Source organism: Paracoccidioides brasiliensis, assembly GCF_000150735.1.
Source record: "Paracoccidioides brasiliensis Pb18 unplaced genomic scaffold supercont2.12, whole genome shotgun sequence".
In the NCBI taxonomy this organism is placed as follows: Eukaryota; Fungi; Ascomycota; class Eurotiomycetes; order Onygenales; family Ajellomycetaceae; genus Paracoccidioides; species Paracoccidioides brasiliensis.
In genome coordinates this window covers 224,233-251,915 of record NW_011371369.1, presented here as the reverse complement: position 1 = coordinate 251,915, position 27,683 = coordinate 224,233, and the positions used below count along the sequence as shown (strand labels likewise).

The 27,683-nt window shown below is 48.0% G+C and overlaps 9 protein-coding genes across 9 annotated transcripts; 4 read left to right on the top strand and 5 right to left on the bottom strand.

The window, feature by feature from the left end:
* Positions 1-96: 96 nt before the first annotated feature.
* Positions 97-695, bottom strand: PADG_07653 (uncharacterized protein; the record flags this gene model as incomplete). The annotated part of the gene is made up of 2 exons (XM_010764789.1): positions 97-380; positions 542-695. 2 exons carry the CDS (start codon positions 693-695, stop codon positions 97-99), a joined length of 438 nt encoding a protein of 145 aa, XP_010763091.1.
* Positions 696-3,103: 2,408 nt separating this feature from the next.
* Positions 3,104-4,677, top strand: PADG_07652 (CAMK/CAMK1/CAMK1-CMK protein kinase; the record flags this gene model as incomplete). The annotated part of the gene is made up of 3 exons (XM_010764690.1): positions 3,104-3,364; positions 3,481-3,637; positions 3,725-4,677. The coding sequence occupies 3 exons, from the start codon at positions 3,104-3,106 to the stop codon at positions 4,675-4,677; spliced, it is 1,371 nt and encodes a 456-aa protein (XP_010762992.1).
* Positions 4,678-5,764: 1,087 nt separating this feature from the next.
* Positions 5,765-7,377, bottom strand: PADG_07651 (uncharacterized protein; the record flags this gene model as incomplete). The annotated part of the gene is made up of 2 exons (XM_010764788.1): positions 5,765-7,132; positions 7,204-7,377. The coding sequence occupies 2 exons, from the start codon at positions 7,375-7,377 to the stop codon at positions 5,765-5,767; spliced, it is 1,542 nt and encodes a 513-aa protein (XP_010763090.1).
* A 2,676-nt stretch (positions 7,378-10,053) lies between these two features.
* Positions 10,054-14,903, bottom strand: PADG_12331 (STE/STE20/YSK protein kinase; the record flags this gene model as incomplete). Its single annotated transcript, XM_010764871.1, has 9 exons — positions 10,054-11,949; positions 12,011-12,186; positions 12,250-12,364; positions 12,518-12,761; positions 12,842-13,177; positions 13,257-13,401; positions 13,475-14,334; positions 14,410-14,772; positions 14,860-14,903. The coding sequence occupies 9 exons, from the start codon at positions 14,901-14,903 to the stop codon at positions 10,054-10,056; spliced, it is 4,179 nt and encodes a 1,392-aa protein (XP_010763173.1).
* Positions 14,904-14,974: 71 nt separating this feature from the next.
* PADG_12330 (uncharacterized protein) lies at positions 14,975-15,244 on the top strand (the record flags this gene model as incomplete). The annotated part of the gene is made up of 1 exon (XM_010764870.1): positions 14,975-15,244. One exon carries the CDS (start codon positions 14,975-14,977, stop codon positions 15,242-15,244), a length of 270 nt encoding a protein of 89 aa, XP_010763172.1.
* A 1,458-nt stretch (positions 15,245-16,702) lies between these two features.
* On the bottom strand, positions 16,703-17,787 carry PADG_07648 (uncharacterized protein; the record flags this gene model as incomplete). Its single annotated transcript, XM_010764689.1, has 2 exons — positions 16,703-17,077; positions 17,650-17,787. The coding sequence occupies 2 exons, from the start codon at positions 17,785-17,787 to the stop codon at positions 16,703-16,705; spliced, it is 513 nt and encodes a 170-aa protein (XP_010762991.1).
* A 382-nt stretch (positions 17,788-18,169) lies between these two features.
* Positions 18,170-18,499, top strand: PADG_07647 (uncharacterized protein; the record flags this gene model as incomplete). Its single annotated transcript, XM_010764787.1, has 1 exon — positions 18,170-18,499. One exon carries the CDS (start codon positions 18,170-18,172, stop codon positions 18,497-18,499), a length of 330 nt encoding a protein of 109 aa, XP_010763089.1.
* A 490-nt stretch (positions 18,500-18,989) lies between these two features.
* Positions 18,990-21,373, bottom strand: PADG_07646 (bifunctional 2-aminoadipate transaminase/aromatic-amino-acid:2-oxoglutarate transaminase; the record flags this gene model as incomplete). The annotated part of the gene is made up of 8 exons (XM_010764786.1): positions 18,990-19,250; positions 19,375-20,199; positions 20,330-20,406; positions 20,466-20,633; positions 20,735-20,777; positions 20,858-20,889; positions 21,026-21,062; positions 21,221-21,373. 8 exons carry the CDS (start codon positions 21,371-21,373, stop codon positions 18,990-18,992), a joined length of 1,596 nt encoding a protein of 531 aa, XP_010763088.1.
* A 2,713-nt stretch (positions 21,374-24,086) lies between these two features.
* On the top strand, positions 24,087-26,530 carry PADG_07645 (uncharacterized protein; the record flags this gene model as incomplete). The annotated part of the gene is made up of 3 exons (XM_010764785.1): positions 24,087-24,144; positions 24,261-25,371; positions 25,447-26,530. The coding sequence occupies 3 exons, from the start codon at positions 24,087-24,089 to the stop codon at positions 26,528-26,530; spliced, it is 2,253 nt and encodes a 750-aa protein (XP_010763087.1).
* Positions 26,531-27,683: the final 1,153 nt, after the last annotated feature.

Genomic DNA, 27,683 nt, shown 5'->3' with positions numbered 1-27,683 from the left:
AATAGGGTCTCCTCGGACATATCAGAGGGGGATCGCTCCCGTCATCTCCTCATACCCATTTTCCTCCCCCACCCCCCACCCCCCACCCCCCCCCACTTATACCGTCGAATCATCATAGAAAAACCGAATATCCCTCGGCCGCTGCCTATTCATCGCCACGAACTCCGCATCGCCAGGGGGTCTCTCATTCTTCGTATTGCCGGCCAACATGCTCTGGATGCTCATGCAGACGCTCTCGACGGTCTGCACGGGCGACCAGGCCGTGCCCAACAGGTCGAGGCAGATGATGCCGTTGCTGTAGATGTGCGGGTGGATGGGGATGGGGCGGGGGGTTTGGGAGGGCGGGGAGGTGAGGGAGATGAATTGGACTTCTGGGGCTTCTGTTGGTTGGGAGGTTTAGTTTGTGTGAATTTGGGTGGTGAGTTGGTGGTGTGGGGGAAGAAGGGGGAAGAAAAGGCGGGGAGGGGGGGGGGCGGTTGTAGAGGAGAGGGGGAGTGATATGGGGAAAGATGGTATTCAAAAAGATATATATATCTCGTACCGATGGGGTAGCTCTTGCTGAAGGTAAATTTGAGACGGTAGGTTTCATTGAGGTAGAGCGGGTTTGATTCGTCCAGGACACGAATGTCCATTTGCCATTCCTCGAGGTTTTCTGCCTTGACGATGGAGATTCCGGGGGGCAGGGAGGATTGCATCTGTCAAAATGTGATTTCGTATTTCAGGTCTTGTCAGGTATATGTTTCCATCTAGCAGTAGGTGACTGTTTCCTTCGGTGGAGGGGTTGAAGTTCAAAATACCTTCACGAGCTCCTGTCCGCACTAGTTAGCTGAAACCGTCGTGAGAGAACAACAGCATAAGTGTGGGTGGGCCGTCGATGGATGAAGGGGATTGATTGATTCAAGGGAGGGAGCCAGCCAGCCAGCCAGCCAGCCTTACCTTGCTCAGCCGCTTGGATGCAAACATGGTGACGGAGAGACAGAACACCAGAACCCAACGCAACGAAGGGGAGGAGGGAACGTTGATGGATGGGCCCAGGTGCGGAAAGTCGGAAATGGATGACGATGTGATGGTATGTCCTGCAAGGCAAGGTAAAGAGACAAGGCGGGGCCGGTCGTTGGGTGCAAGGAAAGACGAGCGGAATTGCGGGGTTGAGAGGGGGTTGGCAAGATCAACGTATAAAAATATTTAGTTTACCCCTGAAGGTTGATGAGCAGCTTGTGATTTGTCGGTGTGAGGCGGCGGCAACTGTCTGTTTGGGCCCGGCGCAGTCGGAATTACGGATGGTGAATAGCGGATAGCGGTTAGTGGAGAGTGGAGAGTGGAGAGTGGAGAGTGGAGAGTGGAGAGCACGCACTTGGATGGTGGATGTGGATGCCAGAGGTTGCGGGAGAGACGCGCCGGGGACGTCTGAATATATATATATATATATATAGATAGATAGGGAGATAGACCCCTCCTAATAAGTTATGAATTATTTATCCAGCTGGAGAGCAACCAACGAATGCGCAACCGCTGGCGGTTTGTAGCCTGATCGATTTCTTTAGTTCTTACTTAGCTAACTACGCCGCCAATACATCTATCTATCTCTGTGACCGGCAGATGTTCAACCAACGACAGCGAGCACGCGGAAGGGAGGAGGGTAACTAGCTATCATCCTTCCAACGGCGTCGAGAGCGTGCGCTGCAGAGTGCGCTACGTGGGACCTGGAGTTGATTTCCATTTCCCATCCGTTGAACTGCCCGGTGTTATTTTCCCATCCGTGAACGAGGTTAGTTATTACCTGTTATTATTCGCGACTTCAGGAATTAAAGCCCTGGAAGGGTCTTGGTGTCCGTCCCTTGGCCCTCTGAGACAGACATCCCGCTCCATCAGCTGCTGCTGCTGCTGCTGCTGCTGGGGTTGGAGGGGAGATGTTTTACTAGCTAGTGGCAGAGCGACAGGGCCTATAACCCCAATGTTCTTCTGGTTCTCTTCCTTCGCTCTCTACTTGTTCTCGTTCTCCAGCTGCCAAACCTGCCCAGTCTCCCAGTCTCCCAGTCTCCCATCTCTAGTCTTCCATCTCTAGTCTTTCATCTCTAGTCTTCCATCTCTAGTCTTTCATCTCTGGTCTTCCATCTCTGGTCTTTCATCTCTGGTCTTCCATCTCTAGTCTCCCATCTCAGTCTTCCATCTCAGTCTTCCAGTCCCAGTCTCCCAGTCTCCGGCCATCCCCAACACCGCTGCCACCAATAGTACTCCATTTGCGTGCACAAAGGGGGAGGGGATAACAGCCCGTTTCACCTTGAGACCTTTTGCTGGTTCATCGGCTAGTCTGCGGGGCTGATTTCCATACAACGAACGAACCATAACCGTTGAAAACTTACTTTTAACTGCTGGCAACTGTGTTTTGGACAACCACACACACCACCCCCCCCCCCCCCCCTCAAACAATCCCCGCGAGTTCATAAAATCAGCCTTTTCTCTGATCATACACACACCCCCATAACTCTGGTTTGGGGGGCCTGACTTTACGTCTATTTTATTTTCGTTCTTTTGTCACACCCCGCTGGGCCAGGCCACTTGTTGCAACTGTGTCTTTTAAGCAACGCCCCCGCCTATCGCTCGACAGCGACCAAATCGACGCAGAGAGTAGCCCGTGAAGTTTGATCCAACATGAGCGGTAAGTGCACACACAGTCTGCCTGTCCATCACACCTCATTTTCTTGTTTCTTCTCTTCTCTCTCCCTGTCTTGTGAATGTCCAACATCTCTGGAATTCCCACTGCTGGCCAATGGTGGGAACCGTGCTCTTGACGAGTCAAGCTAGGCGAGCTCGACGACATTATCCAAAAAACAACAATGGAACCGACTTGGATGCAGGTTGAGGGATCGTTCTTGAGAAAAGGGCCCATTGCAGTTTAATTTTCTGTTTCATTCCACATCCTGAATTTGTGTCAATGCGCCCTGGTTTTGCTGAACGGTCAAATCAATCAACTGCCTTGAACCGTCTTTGCTGACACGTCGTTTGAACACTTCATCCACACAGCCTGGCTCAACAAGCTGCAGGGCCAGCTCAAAAACTACGATAAGAAGTACGAAACAAATATCTCCTAAAAAACATAAAGATGACAACCTTTCTCTCTCCTTTCGCACCCTACCCCTGGCTCACACAGTTCAGATCTCAATATCGATTCGGGAGGACCTTGGGTGCTGGCACGTATGGCATTGTTCGTGAGGCGGACGGTCCCAGCGGGAAGGTAGCTGTGAAAATCATCCTGAAAAAGAACGTCAAGGGCAATGAGCAAATGGTATACGATGAGTTAGACATGCTGCAGCGCTTGCATCACCCCAATATCGTCAGATTCCATGATTGGTTCGAGTCCCGGGTTAGTTTCTTAGCTTCCTTTTTTTTTTTTTTTTTTTCCGCTCCGTGATCATATACGGCGGCTGTGTGTTGCGAGACTTACCGCCAATATGCTGACGGTACGAGGGGGGTTTACAGGACAAATATTATATTGTTACGCAGCTCGCGACGGGCGGGGAACTGTTCGATAGGATCTGCGAATATGGGAAGTTTACCGAGAAGGATGCTTCCCAGACTATCAAGCAGATCCTTGGTGCTGTGAACTATTTGCATGAACGGAATGTTGTGCATCGAGGTTAGTGAAGACAACCGTCATACATGCCTTTCTTTGTTTTCTTCAGTTTCCGCTAACCCCTTCTCCTTACCTTCCTCCCAATTCAAGACCTCAAACCCGAAAACCTCCTTTACCTTACCCCAGCCCCCGACTCCCCCCTCGTCATCGCCGACTTCGGCATCGCAAAAATGCTCGACGACCCCACAGAGGTCCTAACAACAATGGCCGGCTCCTTCGGCTACGCCGCACCCGAAGTAATGCTAAAACAAGGCCACGGCAAGGCCGTCGACATGTGGTCAATGGGCGTAATAACCTACACACTACTCTCCGGCTACTCGCCCTTCCGCTCCGAAAACCTCCAGGACCTCATCGACGAATGCCTCAGCGGCCGCGTCGTCTTCCACGAACGCTACTGGCGCGACGTCTCCAAAGACGCCAAGGATTTCATCCACACGCTCCTCGAGCCGGACCAGACCAAGCGCGCCACCAGCCAAGAAGCCCTGGCGCACCCGTGGCTTAAGGGCGAGTCCGCCAGCGATCACAACCTGCTGCCAGAGCTGAAGGCGTACATGGCCAAGGCGCGCCTGAAGCGGGGGATTGAGATTATCAAGCTTGCGAATCGGATTGAGGCGCTGCGGATGCAGGGGGAGGACGAGGATGATATTCCTAGTACGGAGAATATTTCCTCTGAGGCTGCTGCTGTTGGGGGTGTGGCGGCGGCGAAGCCGGAGACGGCTGCGGGTGGCAACGATGCTCTGGATAGAGGGAAGATGCATGGTGGGGGTGAGAATAATGAGAACAACGCCGCTGCTGCTGGTGCTGCTGGTGCTGGTGCTGCTGCTGGTGCTGCTGCTGGTGCGGCTGGTGCGGCTGGTGCCAATGCGACAAGTACTGACGGGGCATCGGGTGAAGGAGGTAGGACGAAGAAAAGGAGTCTGAGTCGGGCAGCTAGGGGGCAGATATTTCGGGAGGTGGTGCTTGCGAAGGTGCGGGAGATGAAGGAGGCGGAGCAGAAGGAGCAGATTGAGCGGGAGGCGATGGTTAAGGCGGGGTTTATTTGAGGGGGTGTTTTTTAGGCGGGATGAGGGTGGAAGTGAGAGGGGAAGGAGAGGAGGGGAGACCGTGGGCTTGAAGGAGCTGGAAACATCTTTATTTCTTTGTTTCTTTATTTGGTCGCTTGTTTGCGCCCCTTTGAAAAATCTCCTGGCGTTTCTTTAACATTGTTTTAACATATCGAAAAATTATCTCTGACGATTGATTGATTTCCCTCCTTTTTGATTTTTGTCCTGCTTCCTCCTTTTTTTTTTTTTTCTTCTTCTCCTTATTACCCCGTTCAAAACCCTCTATTCATACTTGAATCTTCTTATCACTCTTTCAGGAAGAGATAATAGCATTTAACATCCGACACCATCCTATTAATATTTAACCATGTCGAGGCATATGTTATCTTTGAGAAATAAATGGAGACGCCCTGTGGAATGAAGTAATGTTTTGAGTCGTCCGTCCATATTGTTTGTAATTGTTGTTCGATTGGATCCGAGGGTTCGTAAAGAAAGCTAACTGCTAGTTATTAGAGGAGTTGATGGGCATGGGGTAACGGGAGTAGTTTGGTTGGATTCGCTTCTGTATGAGAATTTTCTGCGGGGCGGGTTCTTAATTTAATTCCTTTAAAGGGGCGGGAAAGCAAAGGTTGGTTAGTAGTTAGTGAGCGCCGGGGAGTAAATTTCAGCCATTGAAAAGTAAATGCGATACCATTATTCTACCTACTTTAAGCTCGTACACACACATCAACGTATAAACAGAGCATCAAAAAAAAAAAAAAAAAAAAAAAAAAAGAAAGAAAAAGAAAAAAGATATTCCACAAGAAGCTAAAAAGATTAAAAAGGAAATAAGTCAAGGTCCAATGGAAGGGGAAAGAAAATGGACTGGTAGAGAATAACGTGAAGAGATATGAATATATAAAAAGGGGGAGGAGTGGAGACAGTTAACAGAAAACGGAGAAGGGAAGAAAAAAAAAAAAAAAGAAAAAAACAAAAAAAACTTTCCCAGACGGTTTTATACATAGGTTAGTTATATCCTAGGTCGATATGCATGTGTACATGTACATCTTCCCATTACCCATAACCCATCACCAATCACCAACAACCCTCATCCCGCCCTCCCATTCCCATAGAGCTCCGCCAGTGCCTCATTGCACAAGCGCTCATAATACGCCGTTCCTTTCCAGGCGCATTTCGTTGATCGCAGGCCAACTGTCATCCACCCATCAGTTCTTAGGCGAGCAATGCGCTGCTCGCGTGTCTCATCGGAGGGTGACAGGGATGAAGATGGGATGGTGGTGGTGGTGGTGGTGTGGATTGTGTCAGTTGGGGTTGGGCCGGGGATAGGTAAGGGGGGAGGCGTGGAGGAGGGGGTGGAGGGGTGGCTGGTTCTGGGTTGGGTGGTGCTGTTGTTGCGGGTGTAGTCATGGAATTGGTGATTATGGGGATGGGGTTCACTGGTATTTGTGGAGGTGTCATTTGGATCGTCGTATGTAGGGGTGAAGCTCCAGAAGGAGGCGAAGCGGTTACTTTTCTTGGCATTGTGGACGCGCTGGAGGTCGAGGGTTTTGGATATCAGGGCCCCGGTGGATTTTACATTTGCATCTAGTTGAGTACAAAGGGAGGTTATGAGTGGGATGAGTTGGGAGTCGGCGGGGAGCGGGAAAATGCGATTGATGTTCCATTGCTGCTGCTGTTGGCAGTGGCTACGGGTTGAGTTGATTCTGCTTCTATGTGCAGCGCCGGTATTACTGGCGGATGTGGCGGAAGAATCAATTGAGTGTCTGTAGAATTGAGGCTCGAGGGGGGCATAGAGCGACACAATTGATTCTGCATCTGGGTGGTGCGGGGCCAGAGATATGGGGTCCCTGGAGTGGGTCCGGTAATGGGCTTCCGGCGGTAATTCGGGTAGTGGGCGTGTAGGTGGGGGTAAAGAAGGTGGGTTGTATTCGATTAGTTGGTTATGGAGGAAACCACTGTTGCAGATTTCACTGTTGCAGATTTTGTGGATCCGAAGGGGTGAAGGCATGAGGTCTCTCCTGTGCCGAGACACAGCATGCGTCGCTGTGTTATCGGATGGGACACTGGTATGCTGACTGGCGGTTTTCTGCTCAGTTGGCTCCAGCAAGGGAGCTACAATGTTGGTTTCATTTTCAATCAGGATGGGCGTGTCACGACGAAGTTGTATAGGTGACGTTGCTGGATATGTTTTCCGCTTGTCGTTCGTTGACGCGTGTTCGCGTCTTCGTTGGCTGGATATTCGTGGTGGCGGTGGTTGGGGTAGTTGAGGTTGTTTCTTCTTCTCATCGGAGCCTGGAAGGGCTGCTACGAGAGAGGATTTGCAGGCCATGAAATTATCTCTGGCGAGATTGAGGAGCGGGAGTTTGTTGCTTGAGTAATTGTGTGCTCCCCGTCCCAGGGCTTCGTATGAAATGGCACAGTAATAATGAAGGAATGCTTTGTGGATCGCTTGAAGCTATAGATACCGGTTAATCAGATAAAATGCCCCGCTCTTATCTCGATGATAGAGTAAAAAGAAAAGCTTACCTGGTCCACTTCGCGGAGCAATTTTGTAGATTTGGCAGCACATTGCTTGTATTGACGCCGAAAATAGAGAAGTTTGACCTCCTGAAGTGAAACCTTCCATTGCTCTGACGGGTTGGAGGGTTGGAGGGCATTGACAATATTTCCGTATACCATGAGGGTATCAGAGATCGCCATTGTTGCGGGGACGTATGAACATGAAGATACCTCAAAGACCTTGAAGGGATTTGCACAACGCAGATTTGTATAAATAAAGAGTCAAGGGTAGCAGCATAGCAACTTGTGTTTGTTACGAACAGCTAGACGAAACAAAACAACAAATGAAGCAAAGTATAACAGAGAACATGTGAGAAAAAAGAATGAGAGAAAAGATCACAAGCAGCGCAGTAGCTAAGACTTCAACTGGTAGAGAATCGACGTAGTGCGTTGTTGATGTTGAAGCATGAGATGATAGAATGACATATCAAGAGGCAAAAACAACAGACTCAAAACAAATCCCGAAGCTTAAGGTTATATTCAAATTCAAAATGTCTTGTAGCTTAATTTCAGGTTTCTTTGATTAAAAAAAAATAGGAAAAAGAAAAAAGCACAGAAAAAAAAAAAAAGAAAGAGGAAGAAGAAAAAGAAGAAAAAGAGAAAGAAAGAGAAGAAGAAAAAAACAAAATAAGGAGAAGAAGAAGAGGAAGAGGAAAAGGAGGAAAAATAAGAGTTTCCGTTGCTGTTCTGCATAGAAATAAATGTTAGTGATTCGGAATAAACACTCAAATCAATCCAGATGCGGTGCAGAAAAAGGAGACATAAAGAGTTCAAAACCACTTGGAAAAGTGAAGAGAATAATATCAATTCAACAACTTACCTGTGAAGTAGTCAACTAATATTTAAACAATCAAAAAAACGCGCGGAGATAAAGGAGAAGATCGAGTCCATTTCACGATCAGATCTCGATTCCAGATTCTAGATTGATCAATCTTTGTGCTTGAATCCATGCTCTGCCATGTTTTGCTTTCTCTTCCTCTCAAATCTATCTTCGGTTCCGGGCTCATGGTCCCTCCCGAAACTTGGAAACTTTAGAACCTCCAGGCGGTCCAACGAGTAGGATTAAGAAGAAAAGGGGTAGATAATCTTAAGTTTTCGAGATCTCTCTGGTAGAGAGATACAGAAGATAACTAAACCAAGAAATGAAGTTATCCCGGGATTGGGTAACATAAAAATAGCCTACATGAGAATGTGCAAAAGGAGTACACGATACCTCCAAGTGACGGGCCAAAATAATGAATGTTCATTAACCAGAAGGGAAAAACCTCCCATTTGAGCTGGGCTTTTCTCAAACACAGAGGGAGAGATGCTTGCGTTTGCATGTAACTACTCCACGAAACAAATGGAGATCCCGCTCAGGGGGAAGATTATTACCCACCGCCCACTCTTGCAGTTACATGTACCCACAGGAGAATACGCATGTAGCCGTTGAACCCGCGGGAGGACACAGCAGCGTCTCCACTCCAATGCTACTCAGAACTGGATTAAGAGGCATATATGCAGGTACACATGTATCCCGTGATTGCTCAGGCGCCGAGAAATAATGAGTCAGTTCAAACACACTGGGGGTGTCATTGCGAGGGACACCGGGATTCGGGGTTCGGAAGCCCGGTTGGGTGTCGGAGGGAGATAGATGGCCTTTTGTGACACTCACTCACTGCCCGGTTGATCCGCAAAGGCTGCGTGTCTCTCTCTACACGGAGTACAGGCATCCTTGTCCGATGCAGAAGAGATGTGTCCGATGGGAAGATAAGGTTACCAAGCCACCCCCGGAGATGAATTCGCTGTGATAGCTGTTACTGCCAGCGGATTGACCCCGACCACCAACCATGGGGTTGAGGATCCTGGAGAATTAATTGCCAAGTTTGTTCAAGCCGAAATCGCAGAGGCTCAGATAACTAACCACTGACTGCTCCTTAATTAGCTAAATATGGCAGTCATACATGCAACATTAACATTGACAAACCTAATTTGGTTACCTAGATAGTTATATCTGCACAGAACTTCGTGGCGTCATAGACTGGTTTGCGTTGTCTCCCGTCACGCTCGGCCGACTTTCGGAGCGTATCGCGAAGCCAGAGCCCCAAAGTCGAGCGCGGGCATGGGTTAAGCCCCGCACGTTGAACCTCTCAAAGTGGAGTTGGCTGCTCCGTTCGTTACCACAGAAGAGAAACAACGATCGAACGCAAATCATTCGAAGCCGTGGATGTGTATATTGTCCTCGTCGCGTACCTGAAAATAGGTGTCATTCACGCATTGGCAGTGAGTCAAGTAGTAGATAAGATATATTTGCTCATTTGTAACCATTTTCAGCGCCACTAAATATAAGAAAACACAAAGTCTCAACAAATAATATACGGGGGAGTCTTTTTCAGATCCACAGTTTCGATCAAAAAAAGTCTTAGATCAACCCCCAGGAACTGGATAAACTATCTCTGTAACTAATAGTTAAAACAACATTAGAAATCATATCATCCTCCGTATTTAAACGCCATCGCCGCCGCCGTGTCCATAATAGCCTCCTCACAGTCACGTTCCCATAATCATCCATACCATCGCGTTGTAAAGACAAAGGAAACAGCAAAAGTAAAATGTGGAAAACTAAAACTAGAAAACTAGAAACAACAAAAGGTTGCCGTAATCCACAGTCAGGAAACAAATGAACATCATCGTAAATCATCCTCATGTTCGGGTCCAGACCGTCTGAGATCATCTTTACCACAAGACCACGAATACAACCACGAACACAACAACCTCACGGTCTCCCACAGTTCTCCGTCGCTATCATCCGCACGGAAGGAGCAAAAGAACTCCACTTCAATCCTCGCGCCCAGGCCCAGGTTGCCCAATACCATTGTCACCACGGCAAAGACCACGACCACGACCTCCTTCATGGTCACTCCCAATTCCAATTCCATTTCCATTTACATCCGCACCTACCTCCCTACTCTTCCCAACCTCAGTCCTCACAAGCCGCTGCCCCGTAATCGCCAACCCGTTCAAGAATTCCCCCAGCAACCTAGTAAGCTCCCGCGCAAAGACCTCATCACTCGCACCCTCTGTCAAACTCTCCATGCTCGGCGGGACAGGCTGCGGGAAATCCAGATGCCCTGCATCAGGCTCTGCACTACACTGGGACCTTTCTACCCCACCATTCTCAACCGCCGTGTCATGATCAGGTCCGGGTCCGGCGAGTGAACCGTTACTGTTCCCCATGCCACAGTTGTCACGATGGTTATTGTGGCTGTGGTTTCGGGAGTATGCAGTGTAGTTCAGCGATGATGGGGCGGTATCAGCGTCGAAGTCCGTGAATATGGCTGAGTCGGTGATCGAGGGGAACGTGTCGCAGGAGGAGGAGAGATCGTCTGTATCTTCGACTGCGGGCGGGGTGACAGGTCTATCGAATCTGAATGGGTCGTTGTCTGCATCTGATGTTGCGGAGTGATAGGACGTTGCTGTTGATGGCCGAGAGTCTGAGGCACCGTCGAGGCCCATAGACCGGTTGTTGGACGACCACTGGAGGGTTGGGAAGCGCTTTGCCATTTCGTCCTCGTGGCTGAGGCGATTGGATGAGGCGACTCCGCTGCCCCATTGGTCTGGTTCCTCGTGTGCGGATGATTCCTCTGGCTCAGTTGTCATGATTGGGAAGGTCCAGGCACAGGTATCTCGTTTTTCTTGATGTTGTGGCTGGAAGTGGTGCTGTCCGCTTCCACTGTCGTCGTCATGGTTGAAGTCGTAATGTGCATCCGCTGACATTGAGGATGGGAAAGTCCATTCCATCGTCGGAGGGCGAGGTCCGCGGGCTGGCTGGTAGTCGCTAGAGTCGCTGCTCGTGTTTGAATTGCGTGTAAGTTTGCTGCTTGATCGATTTGCTCGAATTGTGTTGGCATCTGCAAGCTGGAATCGGGGGTTGTTAGACGCGGAGCCCGCTGCATAATGGGAAGACTCATAGTCGCCAAGGTTGAGGTCAATCAAAGTAGAAGTAACAGAGGATCTGTCAGTGTCAGTTCTGAGAGGGAGGTCGGAGGAAAATCTTTGCTGCTGCACAGGGACAAAATCCCTCTTCGTCTCATATTTGTAATCCGGTTTATCTTCGTTAAATATACCCTCCATAGCCGCAGCGCCTCTCTTGACCCGCTCGTCAAAGTTGGCTCTTTCCTGTGCAGTCAAATCGGCATCGTTACTGTCATCATACTCATCCCTTGGTGGCTCGGGCGGAGTGGGAGTTATCTCATCCTCGAGCTCTGCCAGTGACGCAGAAAGCTGATCGAAATCTATCAGAGAGAACCTTCTCTCAAAGCTAGTAGTGGTGCTGAAGTTCCAATCATCTTGGTAAATTGAGTCCTCTTCCCCAGGAAATTCAGAAGCAATGGCGCCTCCTGGATTAAAGAGGGAGATTCTCTGGCCGCCACGTTGAGCCCATTGGTAATATATCTTCACTAGTTCTCTCAGCGAAGTTGTTGGGTGGGATTCTCTTGTGTGAGCAAGGTAGTGATGTTGGAGGATCTTTTCCATCGTAGGGCGCACTGTAGGATCCGAATCCAGTGTAAATGATACCAGTGAGCGTAAACCTTCGGTAAAGCTATCGTCCTCTAACCTCGGTGTGAATCTGTTAAGTTGACGTCCAATTTGCATCCTCTCTCTTAATGTTGCATTGGGTGGGTTTCCCGTAGCACATTCGAAAAGGGTACAGCCGTATGCCCAAACATCAATCTACTTGAGTCAGCCCTATCCTATAAAGCAAGTAACGCTATATCACGTAAAATACACCCACCTCACTTCCATATTGATGCATCTCACCTCCTCCCCTCATGGGAAACATCTCAGGGGGCATCCAATGCGGAGTCCCAATCCATGTTGTACGTTTGTCCACCTTGCTCTGGAGAACACCAGCCACTCCGAAGTCACATATCTCCAAGCGGCCTTCCTCATGAATCAAGACATTGGCCGCTACGTGACTATTAGTTCAGTGTTGCGTAGATATAAGTCATATAGAGGAAGGATTTCTCGAACCTTTAATGTCACGATGGATAATGCCGGCGTCGTGGATGGCCTTGAGACCTTCCGCGAGCTCTCTTGCAATTGGAATAATGAATCGTTCTTCAAGTTTATCGCCCATTGCTCGCATCTAATAATCCAGTTAGTAATGAAGACCAAGTCCAGGAATGAACTGATTTCAGGGGAAGAAAAAAAAAGGGCAAAGAAAAGAAAATATGCTCATGGTGCAGGTGGGAATTCATTCACAGAAAAGAGAGAATTAAAGGGGGATATCAAATCATACCAAAGTCTTCACACTTCCCCCGGGACAATACTCGCAAACCAGCCACAGCTGAGAATGGATCGAAAAAGCTTCAATGAGCATATTGATATTTTTAGCTCCGGCTTCCTTGACCTGCATCATCACTTTCGTTTCATGGATGAAATCCTTGATCGATTCGTCCTTCATATCTCGCACGGACTTGTAATCAACCGTATCAATTTCTAGCACTTTGATGGCCACGACCTTCTGTGAATGGATTTGGCGACTAATATGAAACCAAGTTAGTAATAATGGCAAACTGAAAAAGGGAAATAGAATAAAATCATAAAATTGGGGCTGACGAACCCCTTGTACACTCTCCCATAAGCTCCCTTCCCAATAAGCTCCTCGAATACATAAGGAGGCATATCCGATTTCGCTCTCCTACACATTTCCTTCACAGCGGCCCCTTGCTCCTTCGCTAATCTCATAGCCTCAGCCTTCTGCTTGGTGATTGTCACCATAGCCGATGAAGGGTCAAGATACGTCGAAGCCATGGTGGGACGTAGGTTTGTTCCCCTCTCAGAAATTTTGTTCGTATGGTCGATCGCCCCTTCAATCCACCTGTTGTGTACGCTGAAGCAAGATTCGTCGACCTGGATTTTTGGCAGAACTGCAAATTCCGTGACGCTGGATTTTCGTCTTGGAGAAAAAATTCTTTTCAGAGATTCGACAATGCGTATACTTCTTCTAGGCTTTCTTTTGATTGGGGGCTGCTGACTGAAAGGGTAGCTTTGAATATCGTACGGAGTAGTTTAGAAGGTCGTTATAGTCAGCAGGTTCGCCTGCCCATGTGGCTAAGATATTTGCGGATAGCTCTTTGGGTTCATAAACATCCGCCTCGGGAAATCTTTGAACGACGGGACCTAAAGTGGGGTGGCAGCGGTGGCGGTGGCGGTGGGTGGTGTGGAGGTGGGGGAGGGAGAGGTTTTGAAGGACCCAGTTGTGAATCGTTATTTATATATCGACGTTCGTTTCCCGGATAGAAATATAAAGGGTTGAAATTGTGTCTCCTGTCAAATGTTTGGAAATCGTGAGCGCTCGGTAAGGTCTTGGCACGATCGCGTGTTGGATTTAATGTAGGACGCCTAGTTGGAGGCGGAGGGTTGTTGTACGGGTTCCTTGGGGGTTGGTTTTCTGTGCCAAATGAGTTGCCCCGGGCTCTGAATGGTTGATTTTCTACGTCAAATGTGTTGCCCCGAGCCCTAAGTGGATGATTCTTTGAACCAAATGGATGGGGAGGGGATTGAAAACCAAGCGATGGCTTGGGCTGGTTCAGAGTATCAGGGCGGTTTTGATAGGCGTCCTTGGGCTGATTGAATGGGTCGTAGAAAGGCTTGTCAGTAGGCCGGGGTAAATCAGAAGGTGGTTGATAGAGTACAGCTGCGTGGCTGTATAAAACTGGTGAGCGCGGAGAGAATGTGTTTGATCTGGGAGGATTTGTGGAATAATCAGATAGCGGGTTTGGATCTGAAGGTGGCGGAGGCCTGCGGGGTGTTTGATTAGCGACACCGGGACTGTGTGAAGAGTAAGATGTTGGAGCAGCCCCGGGGGAGGGTTGATTGTAATAGGGTGAGTCTTCGTAGTAAAACCCTGAACTGCTAGGCGCTGGATCAGGTAGTGGAAAAGCTTCAGCAGCCGGTGATTCAGCGGGGCGGTATGAAAATGGTGAAGTTGTGGCAGGATCAAGAGACGACTGAGCAAAATAGGGTGCGTCTTCGTAGTAAAATCCTGAACTACCAGGTGCTGGATCAAACGGCGGAAAGGCTTCAACAAGTGATTCACTAGTTTCTAGTGGCCTTGATTCGAAGATACGTCAGCTGGTTTACAATCATCCAAGCCCCTGAAGCAGATAAAGGAAGTACTCCGTCTACCTTTGTCCACTTCGCCAAAGATTTGGGGCAAAATTGGTAGGCTGTTCAGGAAATCTCGGAAAAGGACGTTCTTCAACTTCGTCAAGGGTTTTTGCTCTCCGCTTCTCTGCTCTCCGCTGCTCACTGTCAAAAGGCTCAGGCTCTCCGACGCCAGCGTCTTCCCAAGTATTTGAGGAGTAAGAAGTCGAACGAGGAAAAGCCTCTCCAAGCTGTTGCTGTGAAGATCTTAGGGGTCCCTGATAAGCACTAGTGGCGTCTGGGGGAGAGGCCTTGACAGCGTCAGGAACAAAGTAGGTATTCCCTTCGCGGGCCTGTAACTGGTCGCAATGGGGTTCGCGATTTCGCCCACACCGAGGTTGATCGCTACATGAAATACAAAGCGTCAGTTTTCATAAAACGCACAACAAGTGGTATAGACTAAAATGAACCAAAAAAAGGACAAAATCAAACCCATAAAAAGCATTTCGCCGCGCACGGCTGTTGTGGCACGCCATGATAGTGAGATATGTGACATAGAAGTGCGAAACGAGGGGAGGGTGGTGGATGATGGATGATGAAACCAAGGATGAATGGCCAAGCAAAGAGCTTTGATGAGTGCTCGAGAAGGATCAAGGAGGAGGTGATGTTGATGATAAAGAGGGCGAGGAGGGAGGAAAAGGAGATGAATCTACTTACGGAGGAAGCGGGTGGTCACCTCTTGCCTAGTCGAGGACGACGTGATATATCCGCCAAGATGGGGATGCAGGTACCTCTCCTGGGTCAGGACACTGACAGCCTCGAAAGACAACCCCCTGCAGAACCTCCACTGGAAGAGTGGCAGGCGGACGGGTGGTGAACGCTGTTTTTCTGCGTTTTTCTGAAGCAAACCCTACTACGGTTAATCCAATTCTTCTACAAGGCAGGCATCCAAGAGCTCTTGGAGCAATCCCAGGGGATTGAGGAAACAGGAGAGATACCTAGAACAGGACCCCAGATTGATGGGGTGGTGTCCGTAGGGCACTGCACAGCGCTTAGTCGTCGCTGAACACAAGAGGGCTAGTGCAGTGCTCAGCGCTGACCTTATGTAAGGGAGGAAGAACAGCAATTTATCTGTCAACAGAGGAGAGTTTGTCTGCAGCAGACTGTGACTGTGGGAGGGAGGGATGTTACTTTAATCACAAGTGAATCTTTGTCTGAGTATCTAGTACTACAGGACAACCTGGTGCAATATCACTCCCAGGTTGATGGGTATGAAGGAGAGGAAGAACAAGAGGAAGTCCTCAATCCTCAGCAGCAACACTTGCTAATGGAGTCTCAGTTCTAGAGGGCAAGACAAAGCAGAGCCATGAGAGAGTGACTGTGTCCCTGTATTGTGCCCATACAAAGGGGAATGGGAAATCTGCTAACACCAAGTGTGTAAGGGTGTCAGTCAGTGCTGCAATGACAAAACTACCATTGAAATGGAAATAGACGCAATATGAGAATAAGAAACAAAAAGGTATGTTGAGCGGCCCAACATTCATATCAAGTTTAATGGGCAAAATGTCTCCAGAAAACAGGCAGAGGCGCCAGGGGGGATTAAGGTTTCAATTTAAGCAGAGTCCCCGACTGCGTCGAAAGGAGGTGTACCTAGGGATACATGACGCAAATTTAATCAAAGCCAAAAGGTGGGGGGAATTTCGCTGCTTCTCGATGTCAAAATATGAGAAAAATGTCGACTTACCAGAGGAGAGTTGGGAGATGGAGATATATATATATATATATAGGTGAAGTTGGGAAGAGAACCATTCTCTTGTTTCAACGCTGTTTTGAGCCTAAATTTCCATCCACGTGATCCTCAACACCTCCCAGTCAGGGTTGTCTTCAAATATGGAATTTCTACAGCTTGATTTTATGGATATATCTCAACGAATGAAGAATAGAGAATATAACATTGATATTCCTCTAGGCTACAATCGTGTCCTTTACGGTTGGGAAAAGTGCGCGAGGTCCAGGGCAACCTGCGATCCGTCTTATCAATAGTTACCCCACGCCAACATGTAGTTACGTTGAGGAGTCTCCGCAATCTTAGCATGTTCTGCTTCGACAAGTCTTCAGTCCATGAAATAGTGAAATAGATCCTTTGTCCGCCAGAGTTGCCCTTGAGTCTCCCCTTGAGAGGCAGGAAGGCGTGATATTTTTATCAATTTCCACGTGTGATGGACATAGTTGCTACGAGACTTGAGGCACACAAACGATGATGATGGGCCTTTCTTTTCTCATACCATTGCATTTCGATATCTCCATACCTCTGGGTTCTGGACTGCGAACATATTTAATTCTCGAAAGGCGTTGCCAATCTACGAGCCAGCAACGTGAGGCCAATGAACGCTGGTCCCCGTCCCCTTCCACCATGAACGTAACGACAAGATGGTTCAACTTCTTTCGGTAGGATCGCAAGTTCCAGGTCAGCCATGTATGTAACAGATGATGAATGCCTCATATCCTTACTGCTTCCTATATGGTGCTGCAGACTACTGTTGCGCTGCCGGATCTTGATTCGTAGTGAGCTCGCACCCCTTAACTCGTTCCACTTCAGGTGTACCTTGGGACCTCTCATAGAGGTCATATCCCCCCGAACCAAGCTTACCAGACCTTGCACTTTGGTCAGGGCCTGACGGCCGTGGCGCAGCAAGACAAAAGACCATTTCTATCGTGCTGAATTTATTTTATTTTATTTTATATAATTGGCATAGGATATAAAGAAATAGCTGGTCGTGTATCCAATGGGAAAAGAAGATCAACAAAGTGAAGGGAAAACCTCAGCCAGCAACAGTCCTTGCAGACCAAATACCCCAGGAGGGAGCTCAGCCTATGCATATCTTAGGGTAATTGGACTGTTAGAGTGAATCAAAATTGCATCAGGGAGGGGAAGTGGATAGAGTTGCCAGGTTGATAACCATTTCAGCTGTCAGATATGATGCTGTCAGTGGCGTCAAAGGGGAGGGGACACGCTGCACGGAATGAAATGGAAAATAGGGACAATGGCTTCCCTTCCACCTAGTTACCTTCTTGAAAATGGAAATCGGAAAGGGAACCTGACGAAAAGGAATGAGAAAATGGAACTGCACTCCTGTCGTTTCCAAACTCCCCCTGAAACAACGAACTTATCCCTCTCTTCTATCGTCGTTGAAACAGCCCGCGGCCAAGTTAATCCGTAACTTTCATAGCTCGTGGATAACGTTTTGTTTCATCCTTCTCCAAAAGGCTCGGGGAAATTACCCGGACTTGGTTAGCTGGCCAAGCTGCCCTGACATAAGCCCACCGCCGGGCCTTCAAAGCCTTCAAAGCCTTCAAAGCCTTCAACGTCATCTGTCCAAGAATTCTCAGAACTTTGGAAGCACAAGCACAACGGACCATGAATGGAAAAAGGGCCCAACGACAGGGAGATGCCCATCTCCATCAGTCCTACCCATTGCCACGATGGATAGATGTAAATGAAAACAGGAATTACTGCCCTACTAAATGACGTCAATTGCTCCCTGCAGCCTGCGGATGACATGAACTGAAGGTTAACTCTTGAATTATAAAATGGCAGCCAGCGCTCCCAATTCCTTCATTTCAGCTGTTTTATTATTATTATTATTATTATTATTATTATTATTATTTTTGTAAAACTAAAGAATAATTTCCTCTCCTTCAAATATACCCCTCAAGAATATTACACAAACACACGAATTTCTCCACTTCAACAATAAGACAATAAGACTGCAACAGCCAATTTCTCAACCCTACAATCAAAATGGCCGATCACATCCCATCCTTCAACCAAACCGAAGTCTACCCACAATCCCAAGGCCAAGCCCAACAACCACAGGGCCAGACACAACCTCAAGTCCAAGCCCAACCCGCCAACGGCGGTGGCCTCCTAGGGGGCGACGACGGCCTTCTCGGCGGCGTGACGAAAACCGCCGGCGGGCTCGTGGGTGGCACGCTCGGCACTGTCGGAGATACGGTCGGGGCTGCTGAGAAAGGGGTCGGAAATACGCTTGGCGATGTGACGCAGGGGGTTGGCCAGACGACAAAGGGGTTGGGTGGGACTGTGAGGGATACGACTGGGGCAGGGAAGTGAGGGGGTAGAGTTGTAGTGTTGGGGGTGATGGAGGGGTACTATTATTATTATTATTATTATTATGTTTGTTTGTTTGTTTGTTTGTTTGTAGTGTGGATGTGGTTTTGTTAATTTTGGGGGGTTGGACATGATTGAGAAGATATTGTGTAATGCGCTTAAGCAGGGCTGCATTTAAAGAGGAACGAGCATTCCCAGCTGTTCAATATTCATTCCAGTGAAGCATTCGGGCACGGTCAGCTATGTCTCAAAAGCAATATTTTAATTCAATATCCATGCAAGTCAAATTATAGGATGTATATTAGCCCTATGCGAAGCGTATACTATGTCATGAGTCGAACTAAAGTAATTCTAGTAAATATTTCTGAATAACTATTCACAAAAATCGAGTCAAAAAATATAGAATAAAGCAACACAACCACTTCTCTCTACTCGGTGCGTCGGGGATAACACAAGATATCACCGCTCAGGCCATATTGGAAAGAGAGAATTTTCAATCCAACCTGAACTCAGATCTCAGCGCCACACCAATCCTTCGAATGGCTTCTTCGATCTTATCGCCCGGGGCTGCAGCGTATGTGGCTCTGAAGAACATGTCCGTCTGTGGAATGGAACTGTCTGCCACAAACCAACTGCCAGCGGAGACAAGCGCGCCCTCTTCAATGGTGGCTTTGAAAATCGCGTTTTCGATAGCGGCGTGGTCTTTGCCCTCGCGGACTCCTGGGTGCCTTTTCCAGTCGACTTTGATCCAGTGCTATATGCGAAAAGGAAAGGTTAGGACACTAGTTTTGTTTTTGATCCCCGCTCCCCAGCATTCCACAAATTTCACACAGATAGGAGGACAGTTAACCAGGGGAAGGGAAGTGGTTCAAACGTACAAACATCCCAGCAGCAGGGGGATTCCAACTAGCAATGGATTTCGGAAGATACTTCTCGCACGCATCCAGCATGGTGTTCCTCCGCGCAGTATACTCCATTCGCAAATTAATCAGCCAATCAAAATACCCCGCATGCCCCCAGCTCTCATCCAGGAGCTTGAACAGGATAATCTGCGACATGCCACTGGGATTCTGCGTAGAAACCTCGGAATGCCTCGTATACCGTTCCACAATCTCCGCCGTGCCGACGATCCAGCCCATCCGCGAGCCAGGCGAGATGACCTTGGAAAAGGACTCCAATCGCAACACGCGCCCATCAACATCGATGCTCAGATAAGAAGGGATGAGCGACTTAATGAACGCCTCATACGACGCCGGCGGTGCATCGGGCGGCGTGTCAACGCCCTTATACGGCTGCATCTGCAGGAAATAGTACGGCTCATCCTCCACGATGAAAATATCATGCTTCTGCGCAACCTTGTAGATCTCCTTTCTCCTCTCCGGGCCATGCGTGGTGCCTGTCGGGTTCTGGCCTGAGGGGACTATGTAGAGGAGATGGGGTTTGCGGGCGCCCCTTGCCGCTGCATCCCAGTTGGTCATTACCTCGTCCAGAGAGTCCGGGAGCATGCCCTGGTCATCCATCTTAACGGCGGCGGCACGCACACCCAGGGCAGACGCGGCTTCCAGTGCTGTGGCAAAGGTGTACTCTTCTGCGAGGATGTAGTCACCCCGCTCGCAGAACATGCGCAATGCCATGTCCCAGGAGGAGGTGCTTCCAGCTGTCAAGCTGCACTGCCAGTCGGAGTATGGAGGGTGGTGGACGATCTACCTCTGTACTTAGATATTTTGTCTCTCTGATTCTCTGTATCATGCTCAACGAGCTGAACGGGCTTTTTCTTTTTATTTTTCTTTTTCTTTTTCTTTTTTTTTCTTTCATTTTTCAGCTGGAATTTACCTCAGTATGCTCGGTGACGAAACGCATCATTGGCGCCGTACCATTTGACTGACCATAATTCAGAGAAATCTCCAGATCTAAAGAGAGAGGTTCAGTTAGCGAACGGCCTTGTCAAGGGACATGGCAGCAAACAAACCTAAGTCACTCTTTCCATTCCTTATATCATACTTTGCAGACGTCACAACTGTTCCCGTCTTTACCGTTTCTTCTTCGGAGAAATGCGGTGGGGTTGGAACTTTAATGGAGATGGACTCAAACGGGAAATATTCGCACGATGGAAGTCCTCCGCCCAAGGAAATAAGGCCTAATTGTTGGATATTTAACATTGATCTGATATTCAACATCAGGGGAGATGGGGAAATGATGCCGCAAAAGAGCAAGCACAGCAGCTCTCCCAGGACGTACCAGGCTTATCAAGGTATTTAGCAGCTTGTTTCAATGACGAGCCCTATCCATGCAGGGTTAGTTAGATTTCACAGTTGGGAAAAAGGGATAAACGTTGGAAATACAACTATCTTTTAAATTTACCTTTCGAGATTTGCTTTCAGCGGATAGCAGGTCTGCAGGAGAGAAACAGCACCATCATGTTAATCCAACAAAAAAGAAAAATAAATAAATAAATAAATAAATAAATAAATAAATAAATTGAAACCACGAAAAGCATTGTCAATAATACATGGTAGGTGTCGGACTCACGTTCGAAGCGTTTTGCTTTTGGTTTAGTGAAACATGCCTAAAGAGGTGTGGTCAATATTTGCCCGTTTCCCTTTGAACTCTCCCTTGAAGATTATCATGTCCACTTCCAGACTATCCCGCATTCAATTGCATGCTTCTTCTATCTCCCCCATCAATACATATAAAGTGTGGGGAAAGGAAAAGATAGATATTTACAGCGCTCTTGAACATATCACTCTCTGAATTTGCTGCCACGCCGGTGGGCACCTTGGTTTTGGCACGCCGGGCTGGCACATCAGCAACCGTCAATGGCTCCGGCGGATTTGCATTGGTGATGATCTGGGGATCAACTGCGCTCGGAGGAGACATGGCCCTTCTTTGGGATTCTAGATTTAAGCGACTGATGTAGGAGTTGCCTGTGAGTCGAATGAGTGTTCTTGTTCCAAGTTGCCTTTTTAAATACACATCAACTACTTTAACCAACTAGTTACCTAAGTTTATCTTATCAGATGAGATAAGCAGAGGTTTGATTAGTTATATATGCCGGAATAGCACCGGGTTTTCTTATCTGCTATGAGTCAAGGGGACTGGGAAAGACTTTCCAAGCCGAGGAACAAACAAGGGCAGGGCGCTTGGTGAGAAATACGGCGGAATATTCGGAGAGGTTGAGCTGGCGGCGGTTCGGACAACCTTCGGAACGGATGAACGGTTTAACTATACGAGTTATTATTGTTTGTGTTTTCTTCTTAAACCTGTTAACTAACTCCTGGTCGCGCACCCTCTGACAAGTTTGCCATGAAGAAGAAACCTCCACCTAGCAAACAGCTCACGGGAAGTTTACCAGATAAATACTGCCCGTGGACGGTGAAGTGTTGTGAAGGGGATTGGATGTAACTACAGAGTGAAGAGAGAGAGGAGGTTGTTTGCCCGACTAAGAAAACATAGTGTGGGGGAGGGGGCAAAAGTCTTGTCGGCGGCAGCCAGAGAGTTAACAGTTTAGTTTGTTGACGGAGATAGGGTTTGCCCGATCCAAGCAACCGACCAACGGGTCACTCGGGTCAAAGTTCCCAACCGCCGACGAAAACCCCAAATAGCCAACCCCAACCATCCCAGAATTGAACTGAATTCATCATGGTTTGTCCCGTGAAGTGAGGACTGCGACAACCGCCAAAGATAAGCATTGGCTTTCCCTATTTGCTCCCGAACTGCCTATTCCAGCGCGTCCAGATTGCTCTAACTTTCAAGATATCTATCTCATTAACCTACAAGCACTAGATTGCATTGCTCCCGAGATTACAAAGAGTGCGAGAGCCGAAACTAAATCAAAAAAAATAAAATAAAATAAAATAAAATAAAATAAAAAGAAAAAAAAAAAGAAAAAAAAATACAAGCATCAAGCAAGTTCTGTTTGTCTTGTCAATGTGACCGTCAATCTATTTACATCATGGAGCATAAGAGATAACTAGTTAGTTGGTCATTTTTACATCAAAAAGGGTTTCCATTATTAATAATAGTTCCAGAAGCCCCATTCGAGGAGAAAGGGACCAGGGTCGTTTCACCATAACGATGCATAGTTATCTGGGCCACGCCATTTTCATAGACGGGGCCTGTTGAGCAGGGATATTATTCCTGCGTCTGGATAATGCTGGGTTAGAGAGCAGTCAAACCAGACATTGCCAGTCTCTCTTCTCCTTTTTACCTGTCATTTCACCTACTTTTCTTCTTCTCTCCTCTTCTCGTTATCCTTCTCTCAATCGCTCTGGACTCATTTAGATGGTGCCCTGCCTCAATAATCTGTGATTGAGCACACTTTTGCCCGTTCGTTGTAGTGCCCCGCAAAAGCAACTAGGATTTTAACCTTGATCACCAGGTGCGATGTGTCCAGGGTGTCCCGGCGCGGCTGCATGCCACGCATGGCTAGGCATGGTAGTTCCAGGGTGTTTTGTAGGAGATTCCATCTACCCCACACTTTGGCCTCTGCTGAGTGGGGGGGGGGGGGGGGGGGGGTGGGTGTCAGTTATACATGGGCAGGTCGATGACTCGGTGGGTGCCATACACTCGATTGCAACAAGGCCAGCCAAGGAACCGTTCCACAGCAATATTGACCAGAAAGCCCCCCGCGAACCTTGAATGTTTGGGAGGGTGAAGCAATTAAGCTATCAACACGAGAAGATGGGCCATGAGTCTGATACCACGCGGGGGAGAATTTATAATTGCGCTTCGATAAGGCTAGGGGTGGCAATTTGCGGCGCTTCAGTTTTTTTAATTTTTTTTTTTTTTTAATTTTTTTTTTGTTAATTTTTAATTTTTAATTTATTTTAATTTATTTAATTTAATTTTATTGCTTGGGCTTTAACGCAGGCACATTTTGGTGGTAGCCTCATATCCCGACGAGAGCGAGGCAACAAGTACCAAAGTTAAGAACCTGCCGAGGGGATGTTTGTTGGCTCCTTGAATGAAATAAATTTATTAGACAGAGGTTTGATTGCCCCAATGGCGCTGCATTCCCCCAAGGCAAAAATTTCCATTTTGAGAGTTAATATTTAAGCTCCAGGAACCGTTTACAGCTTTGGTTTTGGTTCAATGACAGACACGCAAGAACCCGGAACCATTCGACCTGTGCTTTTGGTTACGACGAAGTTCTTCAACCCGGCATGCATGTGCCGTTCTGTACATACATATACACAGCAGCAAGCAACATGGATAGGAATAGGATTCTCAAATTGCTGACGCCCCAGATCCTATCATTATCAAAATTCTATATTTGTTTATTCCTATTAATAATTGCAGCGGATTTTAGTAATGCCGGGCGAGATCACTAAGCTCCAGAGTTAGTTAGTTCCCCCCAAAAAATGGGGGCTTCTGGAAATCTTATCAGCTTTCACGTGAGCCTGCAGCAACCCGGCCAAACCCTGAAAACCCGCAAGTCGAAATATGTGAAGTAATCTGTGTTTCCGCTGTGTTTCCCTTCCTTTCTCCCTCCACGATGTCCAGGTACGACGGAATAGCCCATTGAACACGCAATTCTGGGAGCATTATCAACTCACTGGAACATGTATTGCCCCCTTGTGCGTGTTCTCTCATGTCTTCCAACGACGACAACCCCCAAGCGGCACCTGAGGGGCCCCTGAAGCGAAAGCGTATGTTCCCTGCTCTGATCAACCACAATCCCTGGATAAATTTTTTTTTTTTTTTTTTTTTTTTTTGGCTCTCCCTCGTGCAATTATGTTTGTGCATTTTTCTTACAGCGTCGTAGGTCCAGCTGCTTGCATTCATTGCCATCAAAGGAAAGTGCGCTGCGATGCGCGGAACGTTGGTATACCTTGTTCCAACTGTCGCTCCTCCGGTAAAAGCGATTGTCGAATCCATGAGAAAAAGAAACGTACACTTTCCCACTCCCTTCGCCATCCAATTCCCATCCGATGCGCTCCCTTGCCTCCTGCAAATGGTGCCGGTGCAATTGGATTCTCGAATCCCCCCCTGAGCAACCCCTCCCTTTCTGCCTCGACCCCATCCTCCCCGAACGCTTTGTCAACAAGACCAAGTGGACCCAAACCGGAGCACCTTGCCCCGCAATCTTTTGCAGAAGCGATATCCCCAGATTCACAAGGCGACGAGGATGATACTCGTCGACTAGAACGACACCTCATTCAGATCCTGGACGAGGAAGACCATCATCGCTCAATACAAAAGAATGTCCGGGTAATATATGTTGGGCAGGATGTGTCGAACATGAATTTCTTATTTCGGCAACAGCACGGCGACCGGAATGACGAGGTCTACCATTTCCCCGCCAATGAGATTTCAAAATACTGCGTGAAGAATAGATTAGAGCAAATTCCAAGAGAGGCTTTCGTCCTCCCCGAACAGCAGCTCGCAGATGAGTTGGTAGAGGCGTACTTCACCCACGTCAACCCCGGCTGTCCTATAATCGAAGAGGACGTATTCACGGCACAGTATAGAAGCCGAGATCCTGCAGATCCCACTTCCCTGTTGATCCTCCAAGCAATTCTCCTTGTCGGAGCCCATGTCTCATATCCCCGCCCTCTACGCGATTCTCTCAAGGCATCCTTTTTCCGTCGGGCAAAAATATTATTTGATGCGCGGGTTGAGCGCAACAGAGATATCCTGGTACAAGCAGCCCTGCTTCTCACATGGTACTCAGATCCGGTTGATGACGATGTTGCTGCAAATTCGCACTACTGGGTGGGCGTCGCAGCGAGAATCGCAACTGGTCTTGGGATGCATCGCAACGCAGCTTCTAGCAGGATGGTATCGGCTGATAAGCGTATGTGGCGGCGGGTTTGGTGGATATTAGTTCAGTTCGACGTCATGGTATCTCTGTTATATGGGAGGCCACAGGCTGTGTGAGTACTTCAGTCCCACCCACCAGAATTTCGACATTTGTAAGTTCGCTGACGAATGTGAAACCTAACATATAGCAACTTAGAGGATTCCGACGTGCAGGACCTTACTGCGGCTGATTTTGAAGGGTGTGGGCGCGGAGTTCAGATCGATTACGTCATACATTATACCAAACTTTGCACTTTGATTTCATACATAATGAAGGAAAGATTTGGTTTGCGGGTTAGTCCCGAAAGGCGAAAAGCTGTGCTTAGCGAAGCAGATAGAGCCCTTGCGAACTGGTCACTTATGCTCCCTGATTCAGTTCGGATGTCTACAGCAGAGTCCGGCTCGTGGCCTGCGTCGCTCCATCTGACTTATAATAATTTCCTGATTTTACTCCACCGCCCACATCCTCGAGCCTCCGCTTATTCGGATGACTACGGCCCCAACGATGCTGAGATATGCAGCGCAGCGGCTGGTGTCATTGTCTCCATCTTTGAAGATCTTAGAGAAAAGGACAGGCTCAAATATTTGTGGATATCCTCAGTCAACGCTCTCTTCACAGCGATGATCCAGGTGCGAGTGGAACTGAGATTCTCAAACCCTGTCCTGGCCATCAATGGTCTTCGCCGATTCGACTCAACCCTAACCTCGCTTCGTATCCACGCGCAATACTGGCTGGATGCTGAAACCATCCTGCGGATTTTCGAAAGCTCCAAGCGCCTGCAGCGTGACATCGAAGACGTCAAGACAAGGGATTCAACCTATAAATCTAGAGAGGGGGATCACCACCCACGAAAGTACACGGATCAAACCACACCACCAGTGCCAGACCAACCAACCCCGTCACATCATAGCATTTGGTTCAGTGGAGGCCCGCAGTTCGAAGACCGTGCCAAGCCGTGGTTGACTGGGCCCGGCCACAACCACAACTACAACCAGCAACAGCAACAACAGCAACCATATACAGTTGACCATTTGGAACCGGAAAACCGCCAAAATGAGCCCAGTGGCCAGTCGGATTGGAGACAGCTCTTCTCATTCGGTGACTCAGAACAGGTCAGGCCAATTGTCATGGAGGACCTGACTGATATGGAGGACGAGTGGCGTGAGTTGTATCTGCATGAGCCGGGCATGTCGGATTATTTCCAGAATACGGCTTGGATGCAGCCTTTGTAAAGGGTGTTTTGTGTGTGTGTGTGTATGTGTGTGTGTGTGACGAATACGTAAGTCTCTGTGTGTATCCACGAGCTTTTCTTATTTATCACTTCTTTTTCCCTTCTAGGGTTCCTTTTGTCCAGGAAAAGAAGAAGGGAAGAAGGGCTCAGATCACCGTTTTCCAATAGAATGTACGTTTTGCGTGTGTGTGAGTGGAGCATGCGGTGTTTCCATTCTCCCCGATTTTACTCCTGACCAGCTCCGTCGCGGGGTTAGAAGGAAAGCACAAAAAAATTAAAATTAAAATACAAATAAAAAAAAAAGAGGCAGGGTTGCACGTAGCTTCAATCACCCCGACAATAGCGAAGTGTATGTGCGAAACAACCTAAAACCTCTCCGGAGTAGGTATATTTACCGATATCGATCCTGGGTTGTTTCCCGCTGAGGAATGGGATCAAACGCACTTGGTCAACAAGGAGTTGGCATTTTAGGCTATGGCGACGTGATTGTGGTCGTGCTTAGGTCTCCAGATACAATGGAGGAATATGTGGGATAGGTTGGGTGTAGCCCGCGATATATATCATCTACAGTTCTGCTGGCCATTAATCTGGAAGCTTAGTGCACAGGCCGTTCTTCTATGTGAAGCATGACCTTTGTCCTCTGGTTGCCGTGGGATTCAACTGCTAACTGCTCCACATGGGACCTAGGTTTTGTTCCCGCTTGCAGAAGACAGTTGGGAGGTCTAGCACCTCGCCAATGACGGATATCAACTGCGAGGAGTGCGATAACTAGAGGATAAAGAATATTTACATATTTTCTAAGCAGGGCTTTGATTTCGGGACGAGCCTTTCTTTTTTTTTTTTTTTTTTTTTTTCATTATAGACATATTATTATTTGCCAGATGTATATATTTGTATATCTATTTGACTATTCAACCCCGATTTCGATCGCGACATGCGGTTCTTGGAGTTGATGGAGTTGAGAGACTTGGGTATTTTTTTTCCGAGTCGAACGTCGGCTCAGGACTTGGGGCAGGCTCTATATTAGTGATAATGCTATTTACGCTGGAGATTGCAAAGAAATTGCTTCATTGAACTGCCTTGTTTGCTGGACCAAATCATATGCGATATGCAATATGTAAATTAAATATTTATGGTGGTCGAATATTTCTCAG